This window comes from Pseudochaenichthys georgianus, chromosome 7 (genome assembly GCF_902827115.2).
Source record: "Pseudochaenichthys georgianus chromosome 7, fPseGeo1.2, whole genome shotgun sequence".
NCBI classification, from domain to species: domain Eukaryota; kingdom Metazoa; phylum Chordata; class Actinopteri; order Perciformes; family Channichthyidae; genus Pseudochaenichthys; species Pseudochaenichthys georgianus.
In genome coordinates, this window is record NC_047509.1 from 4,513,983 (window position 1) to 4,533,743 (window position 19,761).

General features: G+C 44.6%; 1 protein-coding gene across 1 annotated transcript in view; it reads left to right on the plus strand.

The window, feature by feature from the left end:
* LOC117449657 (uncharacterized) overlaps positions 1 to 19,761 on the plus strand; it is a 71,567-nt gene that overhangs the window by 2,708 nt on the left and 49,098 nt on the right. The window contains exons 2-7 of the mRNA XM_071203667.1: positions 3,531 to 3,760; positions 3,925 to 3,996; positions 5,142 to 5,164; positions 6,635 to 7,053; positions 7,218 to 8,841; positions 8,980 to 9,243. Coding sequence (XP_071059768.1) covers positions 6,675 to 7,053; positions 7,218 to 8,841; positions 8,980 to 9,243 — 2,267 coding nt within the window. The 5' untranslated portion in view covers positions 3,531 to 3,760; positions 3,925 to 3,996; positions 5,142 to 5,164; positions 6,635 to 6,674. The remainder of the gene's footprint in view (positions 1 to 3,530; positions 3,761 to 3,924; positions 3,997 to 5,141; positions 5,165 to 6,634; positions 7,054 to 7,217; positions 8,842 to 8,979; positions 9,244 to 19,761) is intronic.

The following is a 19,761-nucleotide window of genomic DNA, read 5'->3' on the forward strand; positions in this document are numbered from 1 at the left end:
AGCTTAAAAATTAATTAATCATGATTAATCACCATTCGAACTATGTCCAAAATATGCCATTTATTTATGTATATTGTTGTGGGAATGGAAAGATAAATGAAAGAAGGCGGATATATCCATTTAACATACAGTATCTATGTTTATTATAACATTTTTCTGCATGTCAAAATGAAAGACAACCCACACACCTATCAATCATCAAACCGTGGGGTCTTAATTCATTACGTGTTGATTTCTATCAACGGGGGAGTACTTCAGGAAAGTCGACAGAGGGGGGGCTAGTGGAGTACTTCGTGACCACAGAGTGTGAACGTTGTGATCAGCTGTTTTAGCACAGTTCTCCAGTGAAGGGGAGAGTCTCCCTCCGCAGCCGGTTGGCGTAGTTTTGGCACAGTTCCGTTGTACAGACCGACGTTAACAGCAGCCCTGTCTGTGCACACGGAGACCGACTCTGTCGTCCGGTGATCTAACCGCCTTCTGGAAAAGCTTCACAAGTACGTCGGTACGCAAATGCGTTTTGTGACACAAGTGACGGTACGCATTTCAGATTACGCACATAACCTGCGTACCAGTTATGTGCACCCCTGTACCAGAGCCATATTATTACTATTATATGGCTCTGCCCTGTACTACAGCAAGAGTATTCTCCGTCGGGACTTCCTGCAACAACACCACGCCGTTATCAAAGATGTTCTATTGAGAAGACGATCACTACGTGACAAAAGTTTTCAAAACCGTGGCTACTGAAATCAATCTTACTAACTGCTGTCTGTGCAATTTACTCCGCGCGAGTTGGCAGACTTTATTTTGCTAACTTTAACATCATTTTTCATGGTGGATTTCTTGGTATGGGTGTAGCCTACCCCAGCCATACCCTATGGGCTCAGAACAGTCTCATAATACACACATGGGCACAGAAGGATTCACACTTGTATTTCATGATCCGCAAAAGGATTCACACTTGTATTTCATGATCCACACTTGTGTTTTTCAATGCACACACAAATGTATTCCGTTTCATATACATGTAAATAAAATCCAAATACAGAACAAAGTTTTACATGTGTATTTTTGATCCTCACATATTTGTTTTCCGTTTAAAACCCCTGAACCTGCAAACACAAACCGCTTCCTGTGCACGGATCGCTGTGCATTCGTGTGTGGGTTTTTTGAGACTCCCCTGACGGTCAGCCGATTCGTACTTGTAATTATTTCTATCTATAGCCAATCAGATGTCTCCTCAATTCTAAGCCAATCACATGAGCGCGCCCCCACGAGGGTAGATTTCTTGCGTTCATGACGTAGTGCTTTATGTACGCATTTTGCGCAGTCCGGAGCTGAGAGGTCCATGGAGCCTGCCTGCAGGCGCTAATCTCAGGACACCCTTCACTCTCAGTAAAGCGCCACTTTCAGAAGAGGAAATGCACGCAAATACAAGCCTTTATATTATTAAGGTACAGCGCCACTTTCCAAACCATTGATGAATGCTTGTGTACACAAAAACGGCAGGCAAAACCGTTTTAAATGTGTGTTTCCTGTGTGGCGAATACAGCTGCTTTATTTATGTCTGTATGAAGTTGTTGTGAGTGTGGAGGGAGCAGCTACAGGTTAGCTTAGCCTAATCGATCAGTGCACTACGAAGCCAGTGCTAGACAACTGTCAACGGGGGGGAGCCCCGCCGGTCATTATCGGCCGATATTCACTCTTAATAGTTTGATTGGTGCTCTCTATAAAGGCCGATCAGGAGGGCTGGATCTGATCGATATGGACATAAACGCGAGTGAAGTCTAACCGGACGCGAGAGAGAGATCAGATCAGCTGCTGAGTCTGACCGAGACACGCTGCTCTGCATGATCACCTGAAGCTCCACCCTCTGTTTAGCGAGCTGACCGGACTGCGCAAAATGCGTATATGAAGTAATCTTCCCCTCGTGGGGGCGCGCTCATGTGATTGGCTTAGAATGAAGGAGACATCTGATTGGCTATAGATAGAAAACATTACAAGTACGAATCGGCTGACCGTCAGGGGAGTCTCAAAAAACACACACACGAATGCAAAGCGATCCGTGCACAGAAAGCTGTTTGTGTTTGCAGGTTCAGGGGATTTAAACGGGAAACTAATAAGTGCGGATCAAAAATACATATGTAAAACTTTTTTCTGTATTTGGATTTTATTTACATGTATATGAAACGGAATACATTTGTGTGTGCATTGAAAAACACAAGTATGGATCCGGAAATACAAGTTTGAATCCTTTTGTGTGCATGTGTGTATTATGAGACTGTTCTGAGCCCATAATACCCTGGCGCTGCCACTGGTGGCACGTATGGGGCGGGCCATTCTGCACATGTGTTAAATGCATTTTAACGCAATTAATTCAAAAAATTAATTACTGCCGTTAACGCGATAATTTTGACAGCACTAGTTTATAATAAACCAAACCGTTTGTAAATCAGTCAAGATTTCAGTGAGTTAAGAGTATTTTTGTGCAGATCACTCACCTTACAACAGCTACCATAACGCGAATCAGAGTAATTGTTAACTGTAGCAAGATGGCGGCCGGTCAGCTACGCTGGAAAATCTCCCATGAGCCATCTAGTGTTTATATCTATGCCTACACCGGTTTATTTTTCAAAGAAATAGCCGGATGTGACAGTAACGGAAACAATAACCAAAACGTTAACGGACGGAACTCACGCTGTTAAATTATTCAGTTTAATGGGAGGTTAATGTGGTCTTATTGTTTTACCTGCGTCGAAAAACAACCAAAGAAGGTGTACATGACTCATTTAAATGTAAGTATTTTCAGAATATTTTTGATGTGATAAGTTGGGTATATCTGTGTAGTAGCTGTAAGCAATATAGCATAAAGTTAACGGTTCTAATGACGTCACTGATGGATTTACAAACTGCCAAGCTAACAGTTTCCTATTTATTTAAAGAGGAAATTATACTACTTATTAACTCATATTTGTAAATGTGTACCTTGTATTTTAGGTTTACGGATAATAAACGTTAAAGTAAAGATACTAGTTTGTACTTGTAACAGACAGCTAACGGTTTTCCTTAACGGTTAAAACCCTCTTGATGCTCGCGCAATTTAGCTTCGAAAAATAGCTTTTTCTTTAGCAAGCATCTACACCCAATTTAAATTAACACAAAAAAAAGAACCATACAAGCTAATAAATGTAGGGTAATAGAAGCCAAAAATATAATATGTAACGTAAGTATTTTCAGAATATGCTTGTGTTTTTGATGTGATAAGTTAGCTAACTAAGAGACAAAGGTAGCTTAATCTCTATCAAGAAGCATGCATAAAAAAAGATAAAAAACTAGAAATACACAATTTACATGATCTACATCCAGCAACAATAACAGTTTAGCGATATAGCAGCCAGGTGAAAGTATAAAAGGTGGTAGTATACATTACATTTCACAGCTATTTACGGTAAATATATATTGCACATAAGTATTATTGCACAACAGGAGTTTATAGTCTTTGTTATATGTGTGTGTGTGGGGTCTACCAGAGGCCATGGTGGTTGTACAGCCTGACCGTTGCAGGCAGGAAGGATTTGCGGTGTCTCTCTCTCTCCCTGTGAGACATCGCGGGGCAGCAGCCTGTCGCTGAAGGAGCTGCACGGTGGGGACAGGGTGTCCTGGAGGGGGGGGGACACATTGTCCAGCAGGGAGGACAGCTTGGCTGCCATTCTCCTGTCCCCCACCACCTCCACAGTGTCTCCCCAGGACAGAGCTTAAGGTTTGTTACTGTACATTTATGAAATAATATTCACTTCAAATTACATAGGGTTTTGTTCTTATCTGGAAAACATGCACAAGAGGTTAAAGTACTGTTTAGTCTTTTTCTCAGGCTGCTTTGACTCGATTATATTTTACTGATTTTTTTGTTGTTTTTGTCATCAGGAAAAATCATGTATTAAAGGCTCTCAACATCTGATTACGTCTGTCATCAGTGTGGACCTAAAGGCCTAAAGTGTAAGTGTCTCTGATATGCAGCTTGCATGTTGTAATGTATGCATGATTTATATGTTCAGAGACTTGTATGTTTGAGCATCTCAAGTGTTGTTGACTGGTGGTGAAAAAGCATCTTACTGTTTTTACTAGTACTGTTCACACTAGGACAAAACAGCTATCCATTTTGTTTGGATTAGCACGTTTATTGACACATAACATCTTGTTGGCATGAATTCAATGTTTTGTGTGAGTTACTTAATTTTCATATGTGCAAAAGAGATGTGATGAAACAGTTGTTACCATTACACATAGAGTTAAGAGAAGGTCAAGACTGTTTAAGAAGGTTATCAATAACATCTTAAGAACGTTATCACCAAACATTTCAAGAATGTTTTTAAAGAACGTTACCCTACCTTTCAGAAGAACATTCTGGGAACCAGAATAAAACTTCCCCCTGAAAACATTCCTAGAACAATGAATAGTAACATTCTCAGAATTTTTTGAGAACCAAAAATGTCTAACTGGGAACTCACACATGCCACTGCAAACATGCAATATCAGTTTACAGGTTATCATGCATTACGTGCTTGATTGTTTTATTCAAAAGGAAAATATGGTGAAATCAGATTTTTTAAAACATCCTTTTCAAACAAATGCAATAAGTTTGTTTTTTAAAGCGCCCTTGTTACGCCCAGGTCTAGGGGAACCTAGGCGCAGCACAACATGTGCACTCTCCCCACTCCCAAGAACACAGAGTCAGAGAAAGCGTTTGGTAAATTTATTTACCACAAATTATACACAAACAGGAGTAGCAAAACCAACAAAAAACAATCAAACCTTTAAACACAAAATCTTACCTAACCGAGAAAATAAATATACAAGCTTCTTACCTACTCTAACTTAAACAGGAGAAAACGAACAACCCAAAAGGGAAAAGAAAACAAAAGGGTTTGTACTCCTGAGAAAATAAATCTGTCTTACAAAGACAGGTAATGTGAAACGAGCTCGCAGCCAGAGGAGAAGGACAAAACGTTACCAAAGTGCGAACACAGCACCACAGAACAAAATATCTAATCGAGCGCCGCATTGGGAGTAGGAGAAGTTGAGTCAGTGAGAGCGGCCGAGGAACTGCACGGCTGCAGCTTAATATCCTCCCGTCTCCCCAGGTGGACCAATCAGCATGCAGAAGGTAGCTAATCAGCTAACGGACACCACCTGTTTGCTCACTCACTCTCACACACACACACACACACACACACACACACACACACACACACACACACACACACACGTCCAGGTGGTGTGTTTAAAGGCAGCCCATCAGTATTCAGTGCAGCATCAGGCAGCTAAACGGTAAGAAGGCGAAACGCTGGTGTGTTTGGAGTGCAGCATTTCCAGATTCACTGTTGCCTCTCTCTCTCTCTCTCTCCCTCCCTCCCTTCCTCCCTCCCTCCTTCCCTCCCTTCCTCCCTCTGCTTCCTCTCCCTGCCTGGACATTGGCAAAATCTGGACTGGACCCTGATCCTCCGTCCTCCCAGCCTGCACTGCTGCATGTCTGCAGTTCATTCCTTCATCAGCAGCCATCACAATGTGTCTGTGCTCCCCTCCTCCACTCTGCCTCTCTTGTCCGTCTCTCTCGGCCCTTGTGCGTCTGTTTGTTAACCCTCTGTTCTCCACACACACACACACACACACACACACACACACACACACACACACACACACACACACACACACACACACACACACACACACACACACACACACACACACACACACACACACACACACACACACACACACACACACACACACACTCACAGACACACACTCACAGACACAGGAGGAGGGAAAAATGTACACACAAATGACCTAACGACCCAGGGTCGTAACAGCCCTAGAAATAAATCTGACGTTAACCATGACCGTGTTAATATTTGCCATCACAGGAACGTTTTATAAAAATAGAATAATCTCCTGTAAACATCATCCGAATGTTGCTTTGAAAATGTTCTTCATTTGTTATCATGTAAGATTGAGGGAACGTTTTATAAAGAACATCTTTAATGTGTTACCCCAACAATGTCCAAAACACATCCTTAGAATGTTGCAGGCAAAACGTTCCACCTTTGTTAACATATTAAATTAAAGGAACGTTTTATAAAAAACGTTAAAAATACTAATACATATATAATCTGTGGAATCCCAGCTTTAATCGGATATCTTGTATGTGCAGTTACGATAAGTAATAAGGGTATCTTTACCTTGAGTTCTGGGCCAAATGCGTTAGCATTTTTCCGCTCATGGGTCATTTAGACGCTTCTTATGAGACTTGTGTGTTGTATTGGTAGAAATGGTTCGTATCGTCAGTTAGCTGAGTTTCTTCCCATTAATCTGGTATGACACATTAATAGGTTTTTAAATAGACACAGTTTCGTGAAAAAAAAACCTGCAGCCCCCTCCACCGGGGGCTCTCGGGCTAAACAGGTTAAAGAAGTGAGAAAAACGTTATAAATAACGCCAAATCCTCCTCCCCTGCTGTTCTTATCTGCCCTGAATTTATTTGATTCCTTTTAGATCTACAGATTTCTGTAATTTTTTGGATGTTAAACATAAGAGTTCATATTACATTTCATTCAACCATTCTTTTGTTCTCTAGATCATTGCAGTTGAAGCAGAAGACACCGAAGTAATGCAACATGGCTTCTACAACAGAGTCAGCTGTAAAGTACGTCAGGAGGGCCAGAACCCATCTTGTGAAAACATTAAAGAATCTGTCAGTGATTCTAGAGAAGTTGAAACTGCGAGGAGTGTTACGCGATGAAGAGGTCAGCATAATACAAGCAGAAGGGAATGACTACAATAAAAACAGAAAACTTCTAGACTTGGTTATAAAAAAAGGGGAAGCAGCCAGCTATACATTCCTCGAAATTATTGAAATAACGAGGAAGAGGACATCCCTTCTCCCTGAGAAACAGACTGTAGCTTCTGCTGAGAGTGAGACGTTTGACCTGCACCACTGGATCAGCTGCTTCCCTTTCAAGGAAGACACACAAATGGGAAACAACTACCTACAAGGTATGTTATATAGTTATATAACTAATATATAAAGTGTGTCACGTCTTAATTGCTGATGTTTGATGGGCTGTGTCATCTGGAAATATGCACCCACTATTTAGTATGAGGGTACAGCATGCAATTTACAATATTTATTGACTTACTCACTGTTGTTTTTATTTTAGCCCCAACACCACGCCACCGTTACCAGGCAAAGTTGAAGTCAAAAGCACAAGAAATATCAAAAGAGTTTTGGACGGCAAACAAAGATCTGTTAAAAAACAACAAGCCTGATCTGTTGTACATGTCTCTTGTATTGGACACACAAGAAAGTGTTTCTCCCTCTAAAATAAAATTATTTAAGGGCAGGAAAAGCAAGATGAGCCGTTCTAAAAAGCTAGGGACCTACATCCCTAAGGACAAAGCAGACATTTCTCCCAGTGACCTGCTTAAAAGCGATAAGAACATACTCTTGGTTGGTAAGTCTGGGATTGGAAAGACAGCACTCACTCATGAAATGTTAAAACTCTGGACAGAAAAAGATGACAAGGAGCTAAACTACATGTTTTACTTTGACATGAGAAACATATCCAACATCAAGAGCCTGGAGGACCTTCTTTTCAATAAGTTCAGTGAGCCAGATGAAGGCAAAGGCGAGGTCTTACAGGACATAAAGAATAACTCTGAAAATGTTACACTCATTTTTGATGGAATCACAGATCGGTCTTCACCAGTAGTGTGGAAACTTGTAAATAAAGATTTGCTACAGGACTCCAAGGTCGTTTTGACTTGCAGACCAGCTGATGAAGACCACCTTCCTTCTGAGGACTTTCTCAGAGTGGAAGTGAAAGGCTTTAGTGAGCAGACCATAAAAACATACATATCTAGGATGCTACATGAAAGAAAGGAGAGTGTTTTGAGCAACTTGGAGTTGTTTACGCTTTGCCATGTACCGATGTTTGCACTGTTGGTGGCTGCATGCTTTTCATCTGAGACATCAGAGGACTTTCAAAAGCCTTGCTGTATAACTGATATCTACATCAACATTTTCCGTTTTTGCCTCAAAAGAAACAGCAACAAAACAAAATACATTCATCTAGATGACTTCATCGAAAGCAAGAGCAAGGAGATACTGTCTTTGGCTGAGGTTGCTTTTCGTGCAACTGAAGGAAAAACTGTGAACTTGACACTACCTCCGTTTGGAGACAGCTGTGTCCTCTTCTTGCTCAAACAACTTGTTATCAAAGACGAGAGAATAACCACTTGTGCATTTCTCCATTACACAATGCAGGAGTTTTTTGCAGCACTGTGGCTCTTGAAGAATCCAGATTTAATCACTAATGTTTTTCAGCAATGCCTCACTGAGGAGAAGAAACACATGAAACATCTGATCCCTTACATGTGTAGATTGTTGACTGAGAAGAGCCCTAGTTTGATGGAGTATCTGATTCCTGCTGAGGAGCTCAAGAATACATCAAACTGGTTCTTCAAGGAAGTGATATCCACATTCCTTCCTAGTCTGTGTGGAAACAATGAGCCTGATACTGATACTGAGGACAGTGGGCACTTACTGTTCCTATGCCAGTGCTTGTATGAGTCCCAGTGTCCTGAAGCATGCATCGACCTTCTGGAAAAACTGGATTTCCATCTTGACCTCAGTGAAGAGAGTCTCGATCCTTACCCCTGCTGTGCTGTGGCCTATGTGATCACTCAGTCTAAGGAGAGGAAAATATCGCTGAACCTTGAGGACGTCATGATATCACAACACGGAATGAGACCACTATTAGGATGCCTTCAAAATGTCCAATGGTATGGATGAGCATTTATTATTACTGCCAAGATTACAACACATCTAATTAGGTAGAATTGAATTGTTCAAAGTTGTAACCTTTAATATATATACAGAAATAATGAGAAAGTGATAGCTGATTATTCTTCATATTGCAGGTGTGATTCTCTGGCACGGCAGCTGTGGGAGATCTTCCTTCTCAGCGAAGGGGAGATGGACTACATCACCTTACTTGGTCTTGATGGAAATCAGTTGCACCTTCCAGTGGAGGGGCCCAGAAAGCTGTTGGAAAGAGCAGTGACAGTCCTGCAGAAGATAAGAAAGAAGGTTAAAATCTGCCTCCACTGGGAAAGGGAGAACCCTGACTGCCACAGTCTGTGTGAGACTCTGCCAGAGGCTTTGCCCTACGTCAGCTCACTCAGGTATGTAGCTTGTGTTTCTGTGTGGTGGGATTCACCCCCCCTACGAACCACGTACACATCTTTAGCTTCCAAACTTCACTGGAATTTATTTAAACATTATCATTTATAAAACTGCAACTTCTTATTTAAGAAAACTAAATACATAATAAAGTGACGAATCACCTTCACAGTGGAATTATTAAAAGTCTAACTGTGTAATACTTTGGGTTGGGGATCGTTTGGATTTGAGAGATTCCGGTTCAGATTCCGGTTCTTTGAGGGTAAAAACAAGTCACATGCCAATGTAACAGATACAATCAATTGTTTTATGAACCTTTAGTAAAATAGCGGAAATGGTGGTCAAACAACATAGGATCTAAACATTTTAATAGGTTTCATTACGATAAAGATGACAGGCATTTAACGAGCAGCAGTGTGTGTACCGAGAGAGAAAGAGATGCTGATGTGCATTGATCAGCTCACTAAACCAGCTCCTTGAGAGAGAAAAAGGGGACCCGAACATTTTCTTTGCAAAGAATACACCTTTAACCACCACATATTTTCAGTGACTGGTGTGGGCTTGCCTTGTGCTGCAGATATTTTCAAATCGGCATTGCAGCTGTGAGCTCAAGCATGCCTCATTCACAGAGATGGGGTCGTTACTCAAAAAAAGTAATATATTACATATTACTTTAACAAAAAGTAATATATTACTTTACTTTGTTACTCTCTACATAAACGCGTTTACTAGTACATTACTCGTTACTTTACTCGCAGGGCCACTCCTCCCTACAGGCAGATCACGCAGACTGCGGAGGGTGCTTCATTTTGCGGAGGGAGCGGGAGGGGGCGGCCCTGTTTCCATCCTCACTCTGGGTTCGGGGGTCCTTAGCTATTAGCTTCACGTTAGCATGTTGTCTTTGCTTTGTTGAGGTTTGACGTTGTTTGCAGCAGTGGATAAAAGCTGCTGTCCTGGACACAGTTTGTTTGTTTGTTTGTAGCCTTTATTTAACCAGGTGAAAGCCCCTTGAGATCAAAAGATCTCTTTTTCAAGGGTGACCTGCAGGACATTAGTTACACATGTAACATAAAAACAACAGAACAACAATAAGGATGACATACAACATAATGTACAGGGTACAGTTTACAAAACTCTATTTACAGTGACAGGTACCATGAGTATCAAACAGCATGTCACCCAGCCGAGTTTTAAAATGATGCAGGGGAACCAAAGTGCTCAGTTTTAAACAGGTTTGCAGACTGTTCCAATTTAGTGGAGCTGCACATCTAAAAACGTTCTTCCCTAAGACAGTCCTAGCACATGGCACATTTAATAAAACAACATCATGAGATCTCAGGCAATACATACTTTCAATTTGTCGAGAGATCACAGAGCAGATATAAAAAGGTAGTTACCCAACATGGCTTTATAAATGAACATGTACCAGTGACTGAGCCTCCGTACAGTTAGTGAAGGCAGACCTGCCTTGGTATACAGGGTACAGTGATGAGTAAGTGCTTTACAGTTAGTAACAAATCTCAGAGCACTGTGATACGCAGCATCTAACTTTTCCAGGTAATTGGCAGGTGCATTCATATACATCAGATCCCCATAGTCCAGCACAGGTAAAAAGGTCACAGTGACTAGCCTTTTCCTGGCCTCAAGCGAGAAACAGGACTTGTTTCTGAAAAAGAAACCTAGCCTAACCCTCAGCTTTTTAAGCAGATTAGTGACCTGAAGTTTAAAAGTAAGACAATCATCAAGCCAGATACCAAGATATTTGTAACAGGCAACAACTTCAAGTTTTGTTCCTTGCGTAGTTACAATATCAAAACAGGCTCTGGTGTCTTTTTTGCTTTTGAAAAGAGCATTACCTTGGTTTTATCCACATTTAAAAGAAGCTTTAATTCAGAGAGCTGAGTCTGAATAATGTTAAAAACAGCCTGTAATTTAATAACAGCCTCCTGAATGGAGGGACCTGCACAATACATCACAGTATCATCCGCATAAAAATGTAAAGTAGCTTCATCCACATTATCACCTACACTGTTAATATATATGGAGAATAAAAGTGGACCTAAAACAGAACCTTGTGGTACACCATTAGAAATGTTTAACCACTCAGAAGACAGTCCATCAAAATGAACACATTGGGACCTTTCAGAGAGGTAGTTCACAAACCACCCACTGCAAGGCTGGATATGCCAATACTGGCTAGCCTCTGCTTTAAGATGAGATGATCAACGGTGTCAAACACTTTGGAAAGGTCAATAAACAGAGCTGCACAACTCTGCTTATTATCTAAAATAGTAGTAATGTCATTCACCACTTTCATTGTGGCAGTGATGGTGCTGTGTTTCTTTCTGAATCCTGACTGATGTTTAGACAGGATGTCATTTATACATAAAAACTCCTTTACTTGTTCACTCACAAGTCGTTCGAGCACCTTAGCCAGAACTGACAATTTAGAGATTGGCCTATAGTTATTTAAAATAGTTGCCTCCCCTCCTTTCAGTAAAGGCAAGACATAAGCAGACTTCCATACTTTTGGAATTGTACTTGTGCTGAGGGAGAGGTTAAAAAGAGAAGTAAGAGGTGGAGCAATAAAATCTGCAGCTATCTTTAAAAAGAAAGGTTCTACGTTGTCCGGGCCAGCCGGTTTCCTAGGATCTAGCTTGGTTAAGACTTCATGAACAACATTGACAGTAAAAGGAGTAAAACTGAAAGGGTTTTCCAGACCACATTGTTCAGAGTCACAGATTGGGGTGTTCACAGAAGCAGAGTTAGTGACAGAATCAAACATAGAACCGCAGGACACAAAATGCTCATTAAAGCAATTTAGCATAGTAGCCCTGTCCGATATAGTGCCAGATGCTGTGGTAAGGCACGGAGGTAGCTCATTACGGATCTCACCGGTGGATATCGATTGTATTGCTTTCCAACATTTCCTAGGATTATTTAGGTTTTCTGTGGTAACTGACAAATAGTACTTCGACTTTGCACTTGTGACATTTGAAGTGAAGCTATTCCTTAGCTGCCTAAAACGCAGCCATTCTACCTCTGAGCCTGATTGCCTAGCCTTTGCCCAGGCCTTGTTTCTCTCATGAAGGAGACTGGATAGCTCAGCAGAAAACCAAGGATTGTCTCGTCCCTTCACTCTAAATTTACGCAGGGGTACATGTCTATCAATGATCTCCATAACACCAAGATAAAAATAAGACCATGCGGTTTCCACATCAGCACACAGATCGATTTTACCAGATCATGCACAAAACCCTGCTCCACAAAATGTTTTTTGTCTCTCTTAATGATAATGCGAGTTCTCATTCATAACACTCCGTTCGATGTCTCACTATGGGATGCACCTCATCGCGGAGCAAACGGAAGCATCAATCTCATTACGCCAATCCCGATTGGCTGGTGATCTTGACGTCAGAGTCAGGGGAAATCACCCCCTATAAGTAGCTTGTGCCACAACGCATGCGTCATTCAAACACCTCTTCTTGCTTCAGAGCACATCTCTACAGTAGCCGGGCAAGCTTCACTGTCCACAGACTGAACCCAAATACTTTTTCGGTCGACGGGCGCTAGCCGGCTACTCCTTCTGCTTCGCAGGAAGACGGTAGTACTAACGCTGTTAGTACTTGGAAATAAATCGACCTCGCCCTTCTCTACGAGAAAGTAAGGTAGGTCCGATTTTTTCATGCTAGCAACACACCTGTTCCTAGCTCGCTCTCTCTCTACTGACACCACGGTAGCGAGGACGTTTTTTCTTTTCTCTTCCCCACGGAGGGGAAAAGGATTAAAAGAGGAGCATACTGCCACATCAGTCAGTATTCTCCGGGATTAAAAGACCCACACCGTCCTCTTTCCCCGGATTAAGGACAAGGTGGTAATACATTTTTTCCCGTCCCACCTGTCGAGAGCGGGCCCTCTCCACGCCACGAGGCGACAGAGATGGACGCCCCTCTCCCTCACACCAGAGGAGTCAGGGACTCGGTGGCTCGACTCTGCGAAGATCTCGGGCACAGACACACACCAGGTCTGTTCGTCCTGCCTCGGGCTGGAACACGCCCGAGGCGCTATCGACAACCCCGGCTCATGCGGTCATTGTGTCCGCTTCACAGAACCGGGATCCCGCGCCCTGACAGGCCGGGACCCGGTGACGACAAGACACTTTACCAGCTTTACCAAGCTGGGGCTCCCGGTTAGACCTCACCATGGTCTCACCCGTGGAGGATGTCCTTGAGTTGGACTATGAGGAGGACGAGGAGGGGGACGCCCTGGCGTTCCTCCTGTCCGAGTCGGATGACAAGAAGAGGACACCTTCATGTCATCGGCCCAGGCTGCAAAGCCTGGAGCGAGGGCTGCTCTCCCGGGCGACAGCACACCAGCTTCGCCCGGTCTGAGCATGGACCTGCAGGCCGTGTGCAAACGCGCTGCGGTCAGACTCAACGTTCTGTGGCCTGAAATGGCCAAGGAGACCTCCAGGTCCCGCTACGAGGGGAAGCATCTTCCCCAAACAGTGGGCAAAGGGAGGCAACTCCTCCCGGTGTTTCCGGAAATGTTGGATGAAGTGTCGGTCTCGTGGAGAGACCGGCCCTCCAGCAACAAGGTCCCAATCCAGGGTGCCTCCTCCCTGCAGGAACCCCACGCTGCCAGCAAAGGCGGACCGCTTTCAGTCCACAATGACTGAAAAGTCCTATAAAGCTGCAGCGCTGTCCGCCAGGGCCGTGAACGTGTCCTCGCTGCTATCTGCCTACCAAGCGGAGCTCTGCGAGGACCTGTTGGGTAGCCCGGGAGCAGCCACTCTGGACGAGATAGCAGCAGTCACGGACATTTGCCTCCGTGTCCAGCGCTGCGCCGTCCAGGCCACGGGGCAAGGTCATGGGGATCATGGTGGTGCAGGAAAGAGCGAGATGGCTCAACCTCACCAACCTCCCGGACCGAGAAAGGGAAGATGTGCTGGATATGCCCATCGTTCCCGAGGGAATTTTCGGCTCCGCTCTCGCCTCCATGCAAAGGAGGTGCGAGACGAAGAAGAAGGAGGACGAGGCACTCCACCTCTGCCTCCCTCGAAGGGTCCAGCCGCTGCCCTCGCAGCAGCAGTCCTTCACCCAAGCCAACTCTGCCCGGTTCAAAGCACTGGTCAAGCAGAGGTCGCAGCCCACCCCGAGTCCCCAGCCCAGGCTGGAGACAAGGGCAAGTTGGCCGAGAAAATCTCCGGTTCCGGCTGCAGCTCAGGCTCAGCCAACCCAGAATTTCGGCCAGCAGTCGAGGAAGAAGAAGTGAGCGGCGTGACAGCCCCTCCTTCTCCCCTCCGTGACTGTGTTCCCGCCGCCTCGAGAGATGCCTAAACACCATCCTCAAGTCCGCACAAACACATGTCACATGCTGATTGATTCCTCTGTCATAAAACATTTGCCGCTGACGCATCCAGGCTTCAGGCCGAGGGCGCAGCTCAAAAAAATCAAAAGAAAATCAATAAAACCAATAAACAGCCCGCCAATTCTTCCCCTTTTGAGAGCAGCTACGGCATCTCTCAAAAGGCGGATTATTGACGGGTCTGTGAAGGCACCACCGCCACGCACACGCGCAGTGCCGGCTGGCGCTTTAAGGGCACCACCGTCACGCGAATGCGCAGTGCCGTCTGGGGCCGTAAGGGCTCCACCGTCACACGCATGCGCAGTGCCGACTGGAGCCGTAAGCGTGACATCTCAGCTGGCTCTAAGGAGCATACAGCAGGAGATACTCACGACATCTACCTGGGCTCCTCAAAACAGTTATACTTTATCTGTTCTCACAAACCCAGAGAGAGTCAACCCATATTCTGGAGAGAGAGGCACGTAAATTACCCGGAGCTTTTAGCGGTGTTTCCCACCCTAAAACGCTTCCTGCCTTCTCTCAGAGGACACCATGTCCTCGTGAGGATAGACAACACGATATTGTGTATGAACCGCCAAGGGAGGTTGCGTTGTCTCCAGTCACACACACTGGCACACAAACTGATCCCTTGGAGCGGCAGACGTCTCCTCTCTCTGAGAGCGACACAGGTACCGAGAGGGATGCACCTCGGGACAGAACTACTGTCCAGAGGTGCACCACTCTATGCAGACTGGACTCCTCATCCAAGGATCGGGAGTCCGCTGTGGGTGCGTTACGGCGGAGCCGCGTTAAATCTGTTCGCATAAAGAAAAAATGCTCAATGACAGCTGTTCTCTTTAATGCACGATTTAAATGCAATGTTAGGCGGGGACGCACTCGTACACGATTGACCTCCGGGTCCTCTGTACGCGTTCCCACCCCTGGCTCTGTTACCCCCAACTCTGGCCAGAGCGAAGGAGCAACGCCACACACTTACTCTGATGTTTCCGCCCTAGCCCGCAATGTACGGGCTGGCGGAGATATATCAGCTGTTGTGCGGGCAGCCATGGCAGCCCCCACCACGCAGGGACAGATTGTCTCAGGCGGGGGGGGCGATCCTTCACCCACGCCCAGAACGCGGGGCACTATGGGCCTGACCCGTGAGTGGTACAATCTGAATACAGTGGGACTCCCTCAGAAGGTGATAAACACTATTCAGAGTGTGAGAGCTTCCTCCACCAGGTCTCTTTACGACTGTAAGTGGAGGGTGTTTGAGGAGTGGTGCCTTCAAGAAGGACACATCTCTTTTCAATGTCCTGTCAGGGTTATTTTATCATTTCTACAGGACTTGATCGATAAACACAGAGCTTTCTCCACGATCAAGGTGTACCTGGCTGCTATTGCTGCATGCCATGTGGGCTTTGAGGGTAAGACGGCTAGCCAACATCCTTTGGTTTGCCGTTTTATGAAGGGAGCGCGCAGGCTCCTCCCTGTCTCCAGGTCACTGGTGCCCTTATGGGACCTGGCAGTGGTTTTAAATGGGCTCAAAATGACCCCATTTGAACCCCTGGAAGGAGCTGACATGAAACATCTGTCACTCAAGACAGTGCTGTTACTGGCCCTGGCATCCGCCAAGCGGGTCAGCGATATCCATGCACTGTCTGTACATCCCTCATGCACTCAGTTCGCCCCAGGGCAAACGAGAGTGTTGTTGAAACCCAACCCTGCCTTTACACCAAGGGTGGTTGGTTCGTGTACCCAGATTGACATTGAGGCATTTCCTCCGCTGCTGGTTTCCTCCGGGGAGCAGCAGCAGGATCTGTTGTGTCCAGTCCGGGCTTTACACACATATATGAACAGATCAAAAGAGCTTCGTCTTAATGACCAACTCTTCGTGTCCTGGGCTAACCCTCACAAGGGTAAGCCTGTTACTAAGCAACGGCTCTCCCACTGGATTGTGGAGGCAATTGCTTTGGCCTATACGAGTCAGAATTTGCAAGCACCTTCGGGTCTGCGGGCTCACTCGACTCGGGGCCTGGCTACATCCTGGGCTTTGTTCAAGGGTGTTTCCATCCAAGACATCTGTGCAGCGGCAAGCTGGTCTTCGCCACTCACTTTTGTCCGCTTTTACAGGCTAGAGCAGTGCTGGGCACCTTGTTGAGTCGGGACTCCACCTGTTAAATTCTGGTTGATCGGTGATCTTCGAGATAAGCTCGTCTGGCAATACGGGAGCTACAATATCCCATAGTGAGACATCGAACGGAGTGTTATGAATGAGAACTATAGGTTACTTACGTAACCCCATTTCTCAGAGTAACATGAAGTGAGATGTCTCACCAGACGGCCCTCCTTGCTATGGTGAAGCGAGACGAGGTGCTTATTTTGAATGATGCATGCGTCGTGGCGCAAGCTACTTATAGGGGGTGAATTCCCCTGACTCTGACGTCAAGATCACCAGCCAATCAGGATTGGCGTAATGAGATTGATGCTTCTGTTTGCTCCGCGATGAGGCGCATCCCATAGTGAGACATCTCACTTCATGTTACTCTGAGAACTGGGGTTACGTAAGTAAGTATAGGTTTAACCTTTTGGACCTCAGTGTCCCTAATTGTGGCTACAATACAGTGATCGCTCAGATCATTTGCAAATACTACCACAGATGAATATTTATGGGGAACATTAGTTAAAATGAGATCAATTAGGGAGGATTTATTAGGGGACTTAATATTTGGGCGAGTAGGACTGTCAACAATCTGAGTAACATTTAATGAGATACAAAGGTTTTTAAAATCTTCTGACACTGCAGTTAACCAGTCCCAGTTTAAATCTCCAAGTAACACTATTTCCTTGTAGTCTAGTTGTGATAAAAGATTTGCTAGTGAAGACAAGGCGTCTTTGACAGCTGAGGGGGGTCTGTAACAACTCACCACCATGACCTGTTGACCCTTTGCCACTTCTATATTTATGGCTACAAAGTCAAATTGCTTACTGATCGATTTGGAAACTAATGTGGTTACACTGAACTTATTCTTAACATAAATGGCAATGCCACCACCTTTATTAGGCCGGTCGGTACGATATACATTAAAACCATTTAAGGCAATGTCAGAGGCCAAAATAGACTTGTTTAGCCATGTTTCAGATAAGACAATGACGTCAGCGTCAGTCGACCTCGCCCAGATACGGACAAAATCTAGTTTACCTAACAGACTGCGCACATTCAAGTGGATGAAACCCAAGCCAGATCTAGCTTTAAAATCAGCAGGAGTAGCGATCTGACTACTACTACTGGGCGGACCAGGGTTAGGTTGTACATTTCCTGACAGTAATAACAACAAAAAAAACAGGCATCTTTTCCTCTTAAACGACACAAATACATTGTCATCTAATTTAGAAACACCGGAAAAGTCTGCGAGAGTGTGATTAGAGCTTAAGAAGCAGTACTGAAGAACCATCATCGCAGGAAATTAAAAAAGACAAACATATTTTGTCGAGCAGATTGACTGTGACAAGGCAACCGGTAATTGTTTGAGCAACACATCCGAACCTTTGCAGGGGATGCCCACTGCGGGTGGCAGAACAGACCTGAATCCAGTAGACTTCTCAGAATGACTAGAGATATTCTCATAGTCCAACACAGTTAACAGGCACAGCAGAATCCCGATATGGGCCATTTTCCAAGACCAGCACACAGTATCCGCGATGTTCCTGGAGCAAAATCAGCACAGCAGCAAAGGACAGGCGAAAACAGCAGCGTGGAAGCGCTCCGGTCCCTCCGTGGTATCCCCGAGGTGAAAGCAGGCCTCTGCAACAGCAGAACCAGGACAGGTGGAAAGCAGGCCCCAGCGGTGGTAAAATCGACTCCGGGGTAAAAACCTCTCCAGTACAGCCTCTACAGGTGGGAGCAGGCCTCCATAGATCGCAGATCGCAGGCAGCAAACAGGTGGAGCCGCTCCGTCTCTTCGCGACGAGCAGGCCTCCGTAAATCGCAGATCGCATGCAGCAACAGGTGGAGCCGCTCCGTCTCTTCGCGACGTCTCCGGAGGAAAAACACCTCAGTACAGCCGCACTCGACAGGTGGGAGTAGGCCTCCGCAGATTGCAGACAACTAAAACTACTACTTGTATAGGGATGGCTAAAAGTTTGTAAGCAGGAGAGCTAGATGCTGCTAGATGCTAACAGATGCTAACAGAATAAACAGGTAAGTGCGAGCCTGTAGAGATTGCGACTGCCTCCAATGACAGCGTAGGTGTGAGTGTACAGTTTGCACCTCACCGTCACATTACTGTCCTTTCTTCGGACACACTCAAAATAATGGGAATACCTCCACCCCGCAAAAGTTTCGCTGTTGACTGAGTCATATTTATGCACTGCATGTGGACGCACAAGTCGTCCAAATGTTACGTACATATCTTCCTGCGGCGGAAATCCCTCTGTCAAAGGGAGAATCCACGGCTCTGGGAGAATCTAGTCATTCTTTATGTTAGTAGGCTAGTAGGTGTAGTGTGATTACTGATTTTATAAAAGTAACGAAGTAACGCAATGTTAGTAACTGTAGTGTGATTACTGAATTATAAAAGTAAGGCGTTACACAACTCCGTTACCGACAAAAGTAATATTATTACACCCAACTCTGCTCATTCATTTGCCCCCCCCTCCCCCCCACTTTGGGAACCACTGCCCATTTTATCCTTGTGTAAGTGTGGATGTTGAAATCTAAATCTTTGTTTTTTGGTGGGAAAGTCTTCATTGCATTCTGAAATGTGGATCAGCATTAAGGTTAAACTCAGCCTAATCACAGCAGAAAATAGGTCAGATTTAATGTATGTCTTATATTTATTCAATGCAGCAATTTAAATGCTGATGTTTTTTTCACCCTTTCTTTTTATCACTTATTAGTCAGCATACTTAAAAACAAAAAATAAACATAGTTAGTTAGTTTGAATAAAACAAGAAGTACTGCATCAGTATTTTTTTAGAAACAGGCAGGGATCTTTGTTTCAGTTGAATCTGAACTTTGATCTCTTATGTTGACATCCAGAATTGTACTCTCTCAGAAATTCTTCAAAAGCTGTGGAGAATTAAATATTGCAATTGCATTTGATATTTAACATAATTAGCACAGTGTTAACAGCTGTAACTTTGTTTTACATTTAAAGTTTATACAGTTCTAT